Source organism: Macrobrachium rosenbergii, chromosome 11, assembly GCF_040412425.1.
Source record: "Macrobrachium rosenbergii isolate ZJJX-2024 chromosome 11, ASM4041242v1, whole genome shotgun sequence".
NCBI lineage: Eukaryota > Metazoa > Arthropoda > Malacostraca > Decapoda > Palaemonidae > Macrobrachium > Macrobrachium rosenbergii.
This window is the reverse complement of record NC_089751.1, coordinates 47,642,124-47,658,149: the sequence shown is the minus strand read 5'-3', so window position 1 is coordinate 47,658,149 and position 16,026 is coordinate 47,642,124. Positions and strand designations below refer to the sequence as shown.

At 38.3% G+C, this 16,026-nt stretch overlaps 1 protein-coding gene across 5 annotated transcripts in view; it reads right to left on the bottom strand.

Annotated features, from left to right (window-relative positions):
• LOC136843421 (peroxidase mlt-7-like) overlaps window positions 1-16,026 on the bottom strand; it is a 203,554-nt gene that overhangs the window by 155,158 nt on the left and 32,370 nt on the right. For all 5 annotated transcript variants that reach the window (XR_010854550.1, XM_067111864.1, XM_067111865.1 and 2 more), the window contains 9 exons: window positions 15,209-15,409; window positions 9,503-9,723; window positions 7,889-8,059; window positions 6,697-6,867; window positions 4,867-4,985; window positions 3,561-3,663; window positions 2,954-3,151; window positions 2,474-2,613; window positions 1,814-1,978 (listed from right to left, as the gene is read on the bottom strand). Coding sequence is in view for 4 of the 5 variants with exons in the window: in XM_067111864.1 (XP_066967965.1) it covers window positions 1,814-1,978; window positions 2,474-2,613; window positions 2,954-3,151; window positions 3,561-3,663; window positions 4,867-4,985; window positions 6,697-6,867; window positions 7,889-8,059; window positions 9,503-9,723; window positions 15,209-15,409 (1,489 nt within the window). In the remaining variant the exon portion in view is untranslated. The remainder of the gene's footprint in view (window positions 1-1,813; window positions 1,979-2,473; window positions 2,614-2,953; window positions 3,152-3,560; window positions 3,664-4,866; window positions 4,986-6,696; window positions 6,868-7,888; window positions 8,060-9,502; window positions 9,724-15,208; window positions 15,410-16,026) is intronic.

The window sequence follows — 16,026 nt, the reverse complement described above, 5'->3', positions numbered from 1 at the left end:
TATGTGATTGAACATATATTGTTTTTAAATTCACTGAACATGTTTATGTATAAATATATATATATATATATATATATATATATATTGATATATATATATATATAAATATATATATATATATATACTGCAAGGAAAAAAAATGAATACATATATATATATATATATATATATATATATATATATATATATATATCACAAATTACCACAGGTGAAAAATAAGAGATGGGGTGTACTGTTCCTGTAGTATATATATTTGGTGACTTCTAATACTCTGTATCAGTCCTTCGTCAATGGCTTGAAAATAAAGTCAAAACCTGTGGTAATGTGTGATAAATGAATCATGTACAAAAGTGATTATAATCATTCATATATATATATATATATATATGTATATATATATATATATATATATATATATAAATATATATATATATATATATATATATATATAATATATTATATATGTATATATATATATATATATATATATATATATATATATATATATATATATATATATATATATATATATATATACAGGCAGTCCCCAGTTATCAGCAATTCCGGTTTTATGGCACCAGTCTAGCGACGACGATAAACTGATTATCAACACCGATCTCCAGTTATCAGCACTGATCCCGGTTACCGGCAACACCAATCCACGGTTATTGGCGCCGATAACCAGATATCTACGCCAATAACCACAGATCGATGCTATTATTCAGTTATCAGCACGCTGTCGGGAACAGAAACAGAACTCCCGCCGACAACCTGGGACTGCCTATATATATATATATATATATATATATATATATATATATATATATATATATATATATATATATATATATATATATATATATATATATATATATATATATGTATATATACATATATATATATACAGTATATATATAAGTATATATATATATATATATATATATATATATATATATATATATATATATATATATATATATATATATATATATATATATATATATGTATACATATGTATATGCAAGACAGCTAATCTCTACTTATTTTTTCCATTACCTTTTTCCTCTTTACCCATAAAAAGTATATTAATTTGTCAACTACAGCCTTGTATATAAATTCCCATGTAGGATTTCATCATATGAAATTCTGTTCATTTGAATATTAAAAACAAAAGTAAAAATTAATTAAAGACAATGAAAGATTGGTACAGTGAAGCTCAAACATTAAAAAATATGTAGCATATCCTTTCCAAAAAATGTAAAAAAAAATTAAGTTATAAAAGATGACATATGAGAGGCCTTATGAGCTTTACTAAAACCGAGGAAAGCAGGGCAAAGATTGAGAGTCTGTTGGAATGTCGAATCAAGCCTTTTTTTTAGGAGGGGATGGAGGGGTGTAGTCAAAAGGTGGTGTTGAATGCACACGACAGATGGAAAACGTTAAGAGCATTAAAATGAAATGTTTACATAGTTTAAATAGAAAAGGTTCACACTATCCGGGGAGTAATTGAATTGCTGACTGAGCAATTAACACGACTATTGTAATTACCGTTTCTCTTTATTCTGGTGGCTTGAACATGTACATAAAGAGTCTCAAATTATGTACAACTGAAAGAATATAATTATGCCCGAGCACAAGAGCACGCCATTTGAAGAAGCCATTATTTTTGGAGGTAGAACATTTTCTTTTTGCAATCGCTTTCGACGATATTCTTCACTAAGCCACAGGAAAATAAGGAGAGAGAGAGAGAGAGAGAGAGAGAGAGAGAGAGAGAGAGAGAGAGAGAGAGAGAGAGAGAGAGAGAGAGGCCTACCTCCAAGGTGAAATAGGGATCCATATTATCCTCCGGAAGGTTCAGTCCTCCTCGAGCGATGTCGCACACCGCGTCCCTTCTGTAGAGTTCGAATGGATTGAAGAACTGAGTTGACAATGCCTTGGGGGATGTACTCCCGTGTCTCGTGACGTACAATAGATTGTCCTGCAAGAGAGAAAATGACTGAACCGGCGAGGTAGAGTGTTGGCAGAAAAAAAGCAAAGCATATTGGCTGAAACAGAATGGAAGGTAAGAATGTAAACTAAGTGGCTAGGGATAAAATGTGAGAACCGTACGGTGAGGTGAGAGTGACTAAATCTCTTACAAAAATATTAACGGAACAATAGCATACAGAGACAATATATCAAATAAACGTTTATTTCATTACAAGAGAATAGCAGATGTGAAAGCTGCCCATTTATGTTGTACATAAGGTCACAAGTGATTTTGTATTGTTCTTTTATACTGCTTCTCCACTATCTGAAACACTGTCTGAATTAAATATTCATAAAGCCTCGCTTTGGTAGAAAGTTACAATCTCTTTCACACCCCAGAGTAGTTAATTAGATTAAGATAAATATTATGATCAAGTTTATAAAATAGCGTTCATTGTATTACCGTTTACATGAGGAAGATAAACGACTGACACTGTCAACTTACAGCTATAAGGCTGTGGCCAAAACGGTATGCAGCTGTGGCAAAATTGTTTGCAATTGCAGCATTTATATATGGATCGTAATCGTCGGTTTGTTGGTCCCCTTTCAGCGGGAAAAGTTTTGAAGAAGTCATGAGGGTAGGACCTTCAAAATACAATAAAAATAAAGGGTTAAGACTGTAGCCAATAATTCAATGTTCTAAGACAACATAAATTGGAGCAAACTGACTTTATGAATACGCCCGCATACATATACACAAATCCTTAAGAGAGTGAGACAAAATGGGTAATCAAAATTCGAGGATGCTCTAAACCTTGCAGCACTCCGTTGACATTCTCCAGTACTTCATAATATTCTGGAAAAAGAACTAACTAAATTAGATTCAGACGCTTACTAAATGGCCAGCAAATATTTGTTTAATACGACCTTCATGACCTTTGAAGGACAGTTGACAATGAACTGTCGTTCTAAACCATGAGCTTACCAATGACAGTCGGCAAAAATTCGTTGTAGGTGACTTGCTGCAGCAAAGCCCAAATGATCTTCCTGGTTTCCTGAAAGATCATTTCGTCATCCCAATCAGCGTGACACTTGCAAAGGATCTTTGCTATCCTGTTGTGCTCTCGGGCGAACAGAGTTTGGAAGAACGTCAGCAAGACCTGCTCGTTGGCTCGACCATCTCCTGAGGACAGGAAGAATTTGGTTGTCAGAAGGATTTGATCAGCAATCAATTTTGTGTTTGGAGTAAAACTTGATAAGAGCTGCTTCACGTGTTTACAGGGTTTCATGTAACTTAAATTACACATCAGACTGTCAATTTTAACCTAACCCATCTTAAGGCGCCCTGCCCTGCCTAAAATGTCCTAAGGCACCAAGCCATGCCTAAAGTGTCGAAAGGCGCTGTAATCCTCACCCCCATGGACACTAAGTCATTTGCCATCTGTGATTTTTGCAATGACAGCAGGGCTCTCATGTTTTGCCATATTCAAAGCAATAAAAAATTTTACAATACAGTAAAACAATCTTTTAAAATATGGAATATTATTTGTTCGGAACATGAGTGACAAATTAAAGAACACTAGTCGACTTACCTGCCTTGAAGCAAAACTTCCCTTCGCCTACCATGCTGCCTGTATTACATCCATCATTCAAGTTTAATTCTCTAGGAAGAAGCGTTTGACCATCTTCGGTTACCTGAAAGCAGATGAAGGCAAAGTTGAAAACTAAAAAAGTCGGTTGTCATTGTTTAGGTATAGCATTCAGACTCTTGAATAGAGTGCCATTAAATACAGATCCTAAACAAGCCGCAATATAATAAAAACTGACTTTTGCTTTCGATGTTAACATCCTCATAAAAATAAAGGTGCACTATAAATCCCTAGATCTTGAAACGCTCAAGTATGATGGGAAAAGAAAAAGAATAGCTATTAGTAATAAATTATTGTTATTTCCTTGAATAGAGCAACCAGAATATGAGGAAATGTAATTCCAATGCTATCGTCATCTCAGGAAGGCTTTGAAGCACACTTATCTTTAAAGTTGAAAAAGCCAAAAATACAAGATTTATATAACTTAAAAGTTAAAAAAAAAAATACAGGTTTTATATAATTAAAAAGTTGAAAAAGCCATAAATATAGGATTTATATAACTAAAAAGTTGAAAAAGCCAAAAATACAGGATTTATATAACTGTTTCAATCAAAGCTTTCATTATTTATAATATAAATTTCGACGAAAATTTCCTTCGTCTGAGAGCACATTATTTACATGCATATCAACTAACTCCACCAAAAGGGCATGCAAAGGGCATGACGACTAGTGGGCTTGCTATAATCTGTCCAAACTTTTGCTTCCGATATCAACATCCCCATAAAAATAAAGGCGCATTATGTATCCTTAGATCTTGAAACGCCCAAGTATGAAGAGAAAAGAAAAAGAATAGCTATTAGTAATAAATTATTGTTACTTCCTTGAATAGGGCAACCTGAATATCAGGAAATGTAATTCCAGTGCTATAGTCATCTCAAGTTGGCTTTGTGAAGCACTTATCTTAAAAGTTGAAAAGGCCAGAAATATAGGATCTATATAACTATCTTTCAATCGAAGCTTTCATTATTTACAATATAAATTTCGAAGAAAATTTCCTTCGTCTGAGAGCACAGTATGTACATGCATATCAACTAACTCTCTCCACAAGCAAACTCGAGTTAAATTCATACAAAGGGCATGACGTTTGCTATAATCTCTCCAATGTCACAGAAGGTCTCCATAACAGCAGGCATAGCAAACGTCATACAACGATGGTATGTTGTTCAAATAACTATCTGTTTCATGAAGCAAAGGCTATTCTAGGATGGCAGCCAATAATAACTCCTTAAGAAGATCCACCTCTCCTTACCTGTCCTTTCAGAAGTCCACAGGTAAAGTTCCGAAGCTCCATAGTTTGAAAGGGCTGGACCCCGTAGATGACGGAGCCGTCCAGGTAGGCTGATTGCTGACTACTTTGTTCCCTGGGGACTTTACCAGAGCAGAGGAAATAAATATAATTCGAATGATTAATAAAATCAAACTACCACAATTAACTGTACGTCCACACAACAGCAGAACTTTAAACGCACGTTGGAAATTATCGGGTACGTGTCACATACAGATTGCAAACAGGTCAGCAACCATCAGTGGAAAACGAATTTTTGGCAAACGCTGGATAATCGTATGAAGCACTTGCCTCGTATTAACCTGTTTGTGATGTGTGTTTGTTACGTGTTTACAACAAGTTTCATTACTGTTGAAGAGAGCAATTTTAACAAACCTGAAAACCTCTAGTAAATGTGTCTAAGTATGAGTTGAAACCAATTCATATCCTTGTTAGCATTGAGGCCTTAGAATAAAAGTCGACTTCTTCATTCGTTCTTCTACAGATTTCAAAGTTTAACGTGGAAAGCAATAAAAAATATTGGTTTGTGATATGTCTGCTTCTTTATTGTTTTCATCGGTATTTCTTTCTATTTCACTTCTTTTATCCTCTGTTTACATAAATACAGTATGCTCTGTGTTTGTTTCCTTTGCGTGTTAATTGTCAGTGTTACTCGTTGAATATGATTGTCTGCCAACTTGAATAATACCAGTAACTGAGAAACCTAATGGGTTTACTAAAGAAATTCTGATACGTACGTATATGTGTTATTAGACGAAGAACTATCAGGGTGAAAAAGATGAATATACGCAGGAGTGGTAAAAGGGTGGATCCTACTGATTTGAGATGATTCAGTCATGTGAAAAGAATGGAGAATGAAAGTTTGGAGAAGATAGAATATACAATTTAGGCCAAAGGCCAAGTGCTGGGACCTATGAGGTCATTCAGCGCTGAAAGGGAAATTGAGAGTAAAGGGTTTAAAAGGCGTAACGAGGAAAACCTCGCAGTTCCACTGCTAAACACTGTTAGAAGAGGGTGGAAAGTAAGATGGAAGAAAGAATATGAATGAAGGTACAGTAAAAGAAATGAAAGGTGTTGCAGTTAAGTGGCGAAGGGCCGCTGCAAAGAACCTTAAGTAATGCCTACAGTGGACCGCGTGAGGTGCACTGATGGCACTACCCTCCTACGGGGTGAAAGTTTGGTGAAAAGAATACACAACTCGAAATCGGAATTATTACGAAGAAGGGGAGGGAGGAAGACCTGGAAAGGACTAGAAAGATGAAGTGAAAGAGGTACTGGAAAGAACAGTCCAAAAATACAGTTAGAGAGTACGGGTACAAGACGGGCGAAGACAGAATGCGGTGACCAGCCCTAGGAAGCGGCTATGTTGTGAAAGTTTTCAGCAGGGGTGTGTCCAGCTACGATTCAGTAGTTTAGGTGTGAATGTGGAGCAGATCATTAATTGTTTTTCTCGAAGCCACCCCTGCTACAGGAAGTGGATTACAGTGCAAAAATTATATAATATATATATATATATATATATATATATATATATATATATATATATATATATATATATATATATATATATATATATATATATATATATATATATATATATATATATATATATATATATATATATATGTGTGTGTGTGTGTGTATGTGTATGTATATATATATGTAATATACATAATATATATATATATATATATATATATATATATATATATATATATATATATATATATTATGTATATTATACATATATATATATACATATATACATTGTAGTGCGTAAATGTGTTTACTTACAGAAACGACAAAAAGGCTGGATCGGAGCTGAACGGACGAATTCCATACAGGTTTCACCGAAGCGCTTGTAGAACTCGTCGTCTGACGGTATCGAAATTGGAGCGCAGTCCGGATGCACGAAGAAAAAGTTATCGCAACACTTGACGGGGCCACCCCCGTAAATACTTGTAACTGGTGGATGAACAAAGGCAAAATATCAGTGTTAATAGTTTAATGAGACAAACGAAGGAAAAATATGCCATTCATAAGAGAAATAAAAAATTGAAAACATCACTGAATAAAACACATCAAAGCCGTCCCTATTAACTAAATGAGTTCAGAGGTCCACATCAGGTGTCTTACCCCCTCCAGCACCATACCACTTTTCCTGCTGGGCATAAGACGTGATGCTTGCTGGCATAGGGGAGCTTAATCTAAATCAGCCAACGAAATAAAAGCAAATGAAAGGATAAACCGAAAAAATATATACTGACCTAAAAGTACTAAAAGCAAATAAAGTTGTAAAGTGATTGAAAATACACAATAGCATAAAAGAAAATAAAACTAATTTCAATAATAAACAAATAAACATATAATTAAGACAGAATTAAGATAAAATATACTATACTGAAACGACTAGTGAAAATAAAGCGTGTATATAAGTGAATACAACACATAAAGATCATGTGAACGTGTAACGCTTTTCAAAACATAAATAGGTACCTGAAGATGATTAAAGAGTATAAAACCACTCGAAGGAAAAGAGGACTACACCATGTAATTACCCCCACCAGCAGAAGAATGGAAAAAATTGCAAATTAACGCAAAGAACAAATGAGGGAATGTGAAAGTAGTCTTTCTCATGTTTCGAACAACTGATGGAAATATAAATGACACAAGAAAGTGATATATGGATTATCTAGTAAATAAAGTATAATGCAGGCGTAAAAACTGAAAAAAAATTGCGCGAATCTATATGACTAAACCCAATCGTCCGCAACAACAGGAACTTCTATAAAATTATTATCGCACATTTTCTCAGCAAATAAAATAATCGACAATGAACGAAGCTTTGATAAACAGAAATGACCAAAGTGTACTTTTGAAAAAGAAAATTATGAAGCAAAACTTATGCCATCATCAATCTGTTTAAAAATATGATTTTACAAATATATAATTACATTAGTCATGAGATTTTTTTACTCTCCCGTACCTTGAGCGAGCGGCGTCGCGACGAAGTCATGGTCAAGGAACTGGCCAAAGGACATATGCAAAATGGAGAGAGAGCGAGACCCTTCGCTCCGAATCCTGTTGATGGTCGTGCTGACTAGGCGGGCGCTGGGGAGGTCAACATTTTCCACTGACCGCCGGAAGGTCGAGACGCCTGAAAACACAAGTTTCAATCTTGATCAACTGATTAAAAGGTGAATGGCTATCTGACTGATACTTTTTCTACTGATCGGAAAAACAGTTCAAAATTTTCACTATCTGTTTAACTTATACTATCCTAATGGCACAAAAAATTTACTCTGATTAACTGACTGGCTGTCTGACTGACATTTTTCTCTGAAATTGAATCAATTTTTTTCTGAATGACTGGCAATTTTGACCGATACGATGCATTTCTGGTGACAAAAAACAACAGGTTTTAACCAGTAAGCTGACTGGATGCAACATTAGTATGCATCTGGTGAAAGAATGACCTAAAAGCGTTCTGAATGATCAGAGAAATAAAAAGGGAAAGCATCCATCCGAATCGCCCTCTCATTAGCTGTGGGTCTTATGTATTTGTATTTCCTGAAGAAAAAATATGATCGCTTACTGGAGAAGGAGAATTGAATTGAATATACAATTTAGGCGAAAGGCTCACAGCTCAAACGGAAATTGACAGTAAAAGTTTGAAAGGTGTAACAGTACGAAACTTCGCAACTGCACTATGAATCAATTGTTAGGAGTGGAAAGTAAGATGGTAGAAAGAGAATATGAAAGGAGGTACATTAAAAGGAACGAAAGGGATTGCAGCTGCGGACCGAAGGCACGCTGCAAAGAACCTTAAGTGATGCCTACAGTGCACCGCATGAGGTGCACTGTCGGCACTAACACCATACGGGGATGGAGAATAAGAGGTGTTAATAAATACGAATGATTATTCCTCGAAACCAGAATTAGGGTACAAAATCACTTTCCTATTACGAAGTAGTCTCACTCAAACTGAAATCAATATTACCACATGGCTATCATATACATTTTTCTGCTCATGCATGTGTTCATGAGCAGAAGTATCCACATGCATGAATGTATGCGTGCCCTTTTTTTATGAGACTGTGCAAGACTAAAAGTATATCAAGGTTTTCGGAAGTGACCGAGGAAAACAATTAGGAATGTAAGCAAGTGTATATAAACCCTTTAGCATACCGTATATATCTGGTTAATTTTCACCCGACATTTTGAATATCATAATTATTAGAGCTGAAAGCAAAAGAAAATTAACATTGAAATGTTTCACATTCCCGACGGCATAATTAGACATCTGCAAATGTAGTTAAGTACGCCTTGAGTATACCATTGGTACCGAAAGAATCACTTATTCTGCAATACATCGTTCTAACATCCATTTTAAGGAATGTCCATCTTACATCGCTCTATACATGTCTATAATTAAGATTAGGTGCTGTAAATGAACACTGTTTGTCTTCGTATTTGTAATGAGTTCGTAGAGACATTATTCGTGTGTGTAAAAAAATTCCGACACTGCTCAAAATTAAAATACTAAAATATGAAATACTTCTATATTTTAATTTTAAAATATGAAATATTAAACCCATACCGTCATCATACTCAGCACGCAAATCTCTCCTGTAAGGCCTGAAAGCGGCTCCCCAAAGAATGTTGGCCAAGTTGTTGCAACTTCCGTCCAACGTCCGGTAAGGATTGCTTGGAAAACAGACACTAAACTGCGGCCTCCTGAAATCGCTTAATACGTCGGAACATTCAGCAATAGTACCGAGAATCAGTAACCCCGATACGGCCTCGTCCGGTATCTTGAAGCTAATAAAAGGAGTGAAGGAAATTAGTTTTCTTGTAAGGATCATTGTAGGACTATCAAAAATAACATTTTTATGATAAAATAAAGTTTTATGTATACTTACCAAGCAGTTACATAGCCTATAGTTTCCTTGCACGGCAGCTTAAATTCAAAAGTTAGAGGGTAACGCCTCAAAGTATAGTGCAGGTGACTGGTCCCGCCCACTAGCAGGAATACCAGGAACTACTAGTAGACAACCTCATTCTTTTGATGCCATATGTCCATCGGAGGAGAGGGGGGAGGACTCCGATCATGTAATTACTTGGTAAGTATATATAAAACTTTATTTTATCATAAAAGTCATTTTTATATAAGTGACTTACCAAGTAATTGCATAGCTGATTCCACATTGAAAGGAGAAGGGATAAATGGACATATTCTACTCCAAAACATTAAGTCATGTAATGAATTTGCAATAGGAAAAATTGCTAGCACTGAATACAATGCTTGTAGTTCCTTATTAGTTAAGAGAGCCTGCAATAGAAAATTGTATCTGGTCGGTGCTCATCTTTACCTGTAGTGGGCGTGGCAGTACAGCCAAGGTCTCCCCTACTTACTGGGTACTTTGCAACGAGGGAAGTTCTCCGATGTCTAGCAAAGAATAATTGGAAGGAACTAACCAAAGGCTTGCAGAACTTCAGAAGTGCCCTTGCCCTGGGCACAGTACCACAATAAAAAAAAACAGATAACACTGTCACCTGCACTGGAAAAAAGACCATGACCCATCCACTGAAAGTGGCTGGTGCTCCAGGTACATTGTACCCCCGATCCTCACAACACTTGTTACCTTACTAGAAGGTGAAGAGAAAGTAGGAGAAAATCCTCTGCTTCTTTCTGTGATGCCAAGCCAGTTACTAATAAATGCAAGGTACTGCAAAAAATGTTTTAACACTGTTTTAAACTTTCTGCGGAAGTGAGAAGCAAAAATCGATTACACTTCCAGTAGGTCGATTGTAGGATGGACGTAAGTGGCGTACATGCACGAAGGCTAAAGAGGAAGTTGTTATGGCGTCTTTAGCCTTCACTAAAAAGCAGGCACAAAGCTCCCCTGAAACTAAGAATGGTCTTAAAGATCAACTCCGTACATTACGAAGAACAATGCGTTCTTAGACCAAGGGCGAAAAAACATCACTGTCAGAACACTAAAGGTTATGAAAAGCCCCCTATTTTTTCAATTCTGCTCAGGTAATACCAGAGAACTTAATACCCAAGAACTCCCACAGAATAGAGAGCTTTTTACTCCTCCCCAGAGCCAAAGATGTGGGGAGATTTGGCGCCAGACGATCGGCAGCTGGCGCCAGGCGCTGGGTGTACTGAGCTGGTGCCAGGCTGTAGGTGGCACCAGGTGAGTTGGTCGCCAGATAACTATTCGGTCGAGAGCTGGGAGGTACTCCTAAGAGATCAGGGCAGCGCTGGCGCCAGGCAAACTGGAAGTCAGGCAAGGGAAAGGCTCAGGCTGTTGGGTGTTCCTGGGAGCCCTGATCACTGTCCCCAGCTGTTAAGACCGTCTTCTCTTCCATAAGGCCTTGGGAGAGAGAGCGGTTCCAGATCATGTAATGATATTCATTCTCGATTAAAAAAATTCCAGGGTAAAATAGCAAACCGCATTACTGAGACAGACGTAGCTCGATACTCCTAAAAAGGAGGAACATGAGAGATTCTATATCCTCTCCGATTAAAAAAGGCAATGTTGCCGTGAGGCATAAGTGTCTCAGAAGAGGATGCTTAGAGTCTGAGACACCCGATTCCGAACATCTTTCACTTAGGTGGTAGACTGAGCTAGAAGATGACGTCTGCATCTTTCAAATGTATCTAGTAGCACCTCTGAAAAAAACCTCCTTCCTGACAAGAACCCAGGCAGCCCAAAGCCTGTCCACGTAGTAGTGGAAGGATTCTTGGAGAGTTCACCAATCAATCGTAGTAATATGGGTACCCTAAATTATGGTTCAAAGCAGGGCTACGAGGCATGTCGCAATGTTCTGACGAGCCTGAAAAGAGTTCAGCCCTTCACTGACCATGTCAAATGGAGGAAGAGCATGGAGGTCCACATCTTGCAGTATGGTGTCTGTTGCCCATGCTAGAAGGTTCCTTTAAGGTGGCAGACAGACAAGGTTGGCCTGCCCCAAAGAGGCACAAAACCCAACAGATCAGGAGATTCAAGGTCCACTTGGGAGTATGAGCGAGTTTCTGACATCTCAGCTCATCCACCAGAAATTCCAGTTGAATTAGAAAAAACTCTACTTATCATCCACAGTAAAACCTTCTTGTCACTTGGTGGTGAGAGCTCAGGGAAAAAACATAAGGACTGTGATCTACTCTAAAGGAAAACTGCAATCTAGGAGTGAGCAAGAGATAAGAAGAACTGAAGCCTTAAGCAAATGGCTTTCGGTTCTCTGGCATATGTGTGAAGGCTCTGTTCCCCCGGGGACACGTCGCAGAAATTTCCTGGATCCCCAGCTGGCTCCTTCTACTAAAACAAGGAGAGAGAAGCAGTTAAAGACTAGGCTCATGATGAGGGACTTCTTCCGAAAGCTTAATCCGGACAGCCTCTAATGCAGGTCCAACTGAAGCCCAAGACTAAGGAAAAGATGATGGTGTCTGGCTGTGAATCCCTGACCCAGTATGATCTCAAAACCTTGATCTTTCTTCAAAGGGAGACAAAAGTCAGTCGTCCAGGGAAACATGGACATAATCAGGAAAAAAACTGATGTTAATGTCCAACAACGGAAGACAAGTGCCAGAGAGAGAGAGAGAGAGAGAGAGAGAGAGAGAGAGAGAGAGAGAGAGAGAGAGAGAGAAGACTACTAGGCTGTCTGATTCATCTCTGTCCAGAACCTTATCTTATTCAAAGATAAAGAAGGGTATCGCAGACCATGCAGACTCGCTGACAATTCTGCAGAACCGCAAGCCAAGGAGCAAACTTGCAAATCATTGTGCAGGCTCCTGGACAACTGAGTGAACTAGTAGCCTACCCTGTTGAACCTTGACAGTCATGCAGACGCAAGAACATCTGTGTGGAAAGACTTCTTACTGGACTTGAAAACGGTTTGTGTAAACCTGACGATACCTCATGCAGACCATTAGACATATGTGAAAATGTATGTAGTGTAACCAACATCTGGCACGTCTATAAGGCTTGAAAAAACCCGTCAGAGACACAAAAGCCTGGTCGCAGGAAAACAGAGGCCTGCCCAAGACCAGGTATGACAAAATCTTGCAGACCGACACAATAGTCTCTAGATAGTGCCTGGCACTCTAGGACAGAAGTAGGGAGAAAGGGACTCGATGCCAGGAAGGTGGTGCCTGGAGCCCAGAAGTTGATTCCAAGTGTTCAGGAACGGGTGCAGAGTCCCTGTAAAATCATGCACTAATGTTCAAAGATTGAGACTGACATCCCAAAAGCTGCAACAGAGACTGTAAGGTAGGCTGAGTACGACTATGTACTAAAGTTCTCTCTTCTAGAGACCCAAAGAAGAGAGCAGGAAACACTAAAAACTATGACTATGTACTAAAGTTCTCTCTTCTAGAGACCCAAAGAAGAGAGCAAGAAACACTAAAAACTATCTCAACTTTCCCTGTCCAAACTGGACAGAACTAAGAGATACAATGAGGCTATGCCTCTCGAGAAATGCTAGAGTCCTCTATCTTCTAGCCAGTGCTCCTGTTGACAGTCAAGGAAGACCTTACTTCAAAATCTTGACATGATCTTCGGCAAGCAGGTCTAAGTTCCGTTGAAGCACCAGAGGGAGGAAAGACAGAAGGCACTAGACTTGCTCCCTAATCAAAGAAAAACAAACTTCCAACTCCCTGAGAGACTCCTAGGAGGACGAAGAAAATGCCAGAGAGGGGAGCTTCCTACAACAAGCTCAAAACTTCTGGACACAATTTTCCCTATCCACCAAAAACAGGGCTCTGTGACACTAATTGACACAAAAAGGAAGTAGTGTCAGCTTGTCTTGAGCTATCAGGCAAAGGTAGAAACAGACTGGAGAGAGACAAAACACTTGTGAGCAGGTTGTATAGCCTGGTACTGAAGAGGTGGTGCCGGATGCCTGACAGCTGGCGCCAAACTGCAGGTGGACATGTGGACACAGGTGGACACACGGCCACAGGGTAACACTCGGACACAGCTGGAAACTCAGACACCGGCCTCTCGGATCCCACTGAATGCTCAGACACTCAGCAGCCAAACAAGTCTTTACAGTGGCTGAGAATCACTAAAAAACACGCCATTGGCACTTCTACAACGAAAGCACATCCTTATAGACGTCTTTCCAATGGCAGTCCGTCGACACCTGCAGACAACAGGCTCGACCAAGGAGGCAACTACCAGGGGGCAAACCCCTTTGGACTCCCATGGACTTCAGTATGTCTTCCCGTTGCCAGAAAGCAGGATAGGGGCTGTGTTTAGGAGATCCGAGAGGCCAGATAGCCATCTCCTACACCACACATCCAGTAAGACGCCTTTCCAGCGGCTTTCTGTTGATACCTGGGACTGGACAACAGGCTCAACTGTGGGGGCGACTACCCATGAATAATCCTCCCGACCTCCCTTGGACCTCTGGTATGTCTTCTCCCTGGGGCAGGGGAGTGGAACAGGGACCTTTGTTGACTTTTACCGACATGGTTCGAAGTACACCGAGTACCATCATACAGACATATCTCAAATCCTATCAAACAATATTTGAGACTTTCAGATATGTATACACTACCAAAAATGCTGACCCGGTAGCGAACACAATATTTACATTATTATGCTATTCGGAAAAGAAGAGTTAACCTTTACAGACAATGAGTGAAGTACACAGAGTATCATCATACAGGCATGTCTCAAATCCTAACACACATTAATTGAGACTTGCACATAAATATTTCATTAAAAAAATATTGGTTTGGCAACGAATGCAATAGTTACATTTTATTACGTTAGCATGTAAAGGTGGTAGCGCGGTAAACTATGCTGCTGGTAGTTAAAAAATTTATTGCAAATTCGCTACTGTAGCAAAATATGACGAACTTGAATCAGATCTTAAAAATAAACAATAAAATACTGATCCTGAAAGCTGTAGGCTTGAAGGTTACTCGAAATCAGCGATAATGCATCACCGAAATCAGGTCTCTGACCTGCAAATTTAAGAACAAAGCTGACATTGACACTGTGTTGACTCGAGTGCCGGCAGAAGCAGAATGAGGTTGTCTGCTAGTAGTTCCTGGTATTCCTGTTAGTGGGCGGGACCAGTCACCTGCACCAAACTTTGAGGCATTACCCACGAATTTTTTAATTTAAGCTTCCTTACAGAGAAACTATAGGCTATGTAATTACTTGGTAAGTCACTCATATAAAACACATCAATGTCATTTTAAGGATGGAAAAAGCAGGCGAAGTACACTCGATTGACTCTCCCCCTCTCTCTTGTCCAAATTTATATGAAAACACTCAATATTTACCTTTTTTGGAAGAAACTCGTAGCTTCCATTTGAATTAAACCACCGCGAGCCATTTTTGTAGAAATTGGATCCGTTCTCCGGAAGGCGGTCTGGTGCTTCAGAGAAGGGTCATCCACGCTAAAAGTAATGTTTGCGGCTTCCATTCCTAATTCTATTTTGTCCTTTTCCTTAAGTTGCCCTTCCCCTACTACTAATCCCTCTCTGAAACGGATGGAAAGAGAAAATGAGAAAAAGTAATGAAATCGATATTTTTTTATACTACTGTACTGTAAAAACAAATATTGTAATGTCAACTCTAAGTGATTTCCGTGAAATCGAATTTTGTTCGCCATTATCCAATCGAAATTCAACTTCTATGTATAAATTATCGCAAATACTATACTCATAAAGAAGCTGGAAAAAGAGGAAAGAAAGGGTGTTCGGTTAAAGATTAGTTTAATTACATGACTTTGGAGTTCCCATACTGTACACGGATTTCAAAATAACATGCTCGCCTTCCTTTTTTTTTTCTATCATCAAGACAACGCATCTCAGCGAAACTGATTTAAGGAAAAATCTAATCCTTTGGTAGGATACTATGTAGTTTCTCTTCTTGCCATACGGCATTCTGATATCTCTTGTTCCTCTTGTCTGGTTCTTACTGACTGTCAACAGTCAGGGGCTAAAACACAGCTGTCAAACAAACTAAGAGGAAAAAGTTAAGCAAAAGCTGGTGTTGATGGCCACAGTAGTTGCAAAGCAAGATTACGTTAATTTATGGATCATTTCAAGAAAATTATATTCCAAAAAGCCTCCTAAAGTACGCCATCTGAAATCTG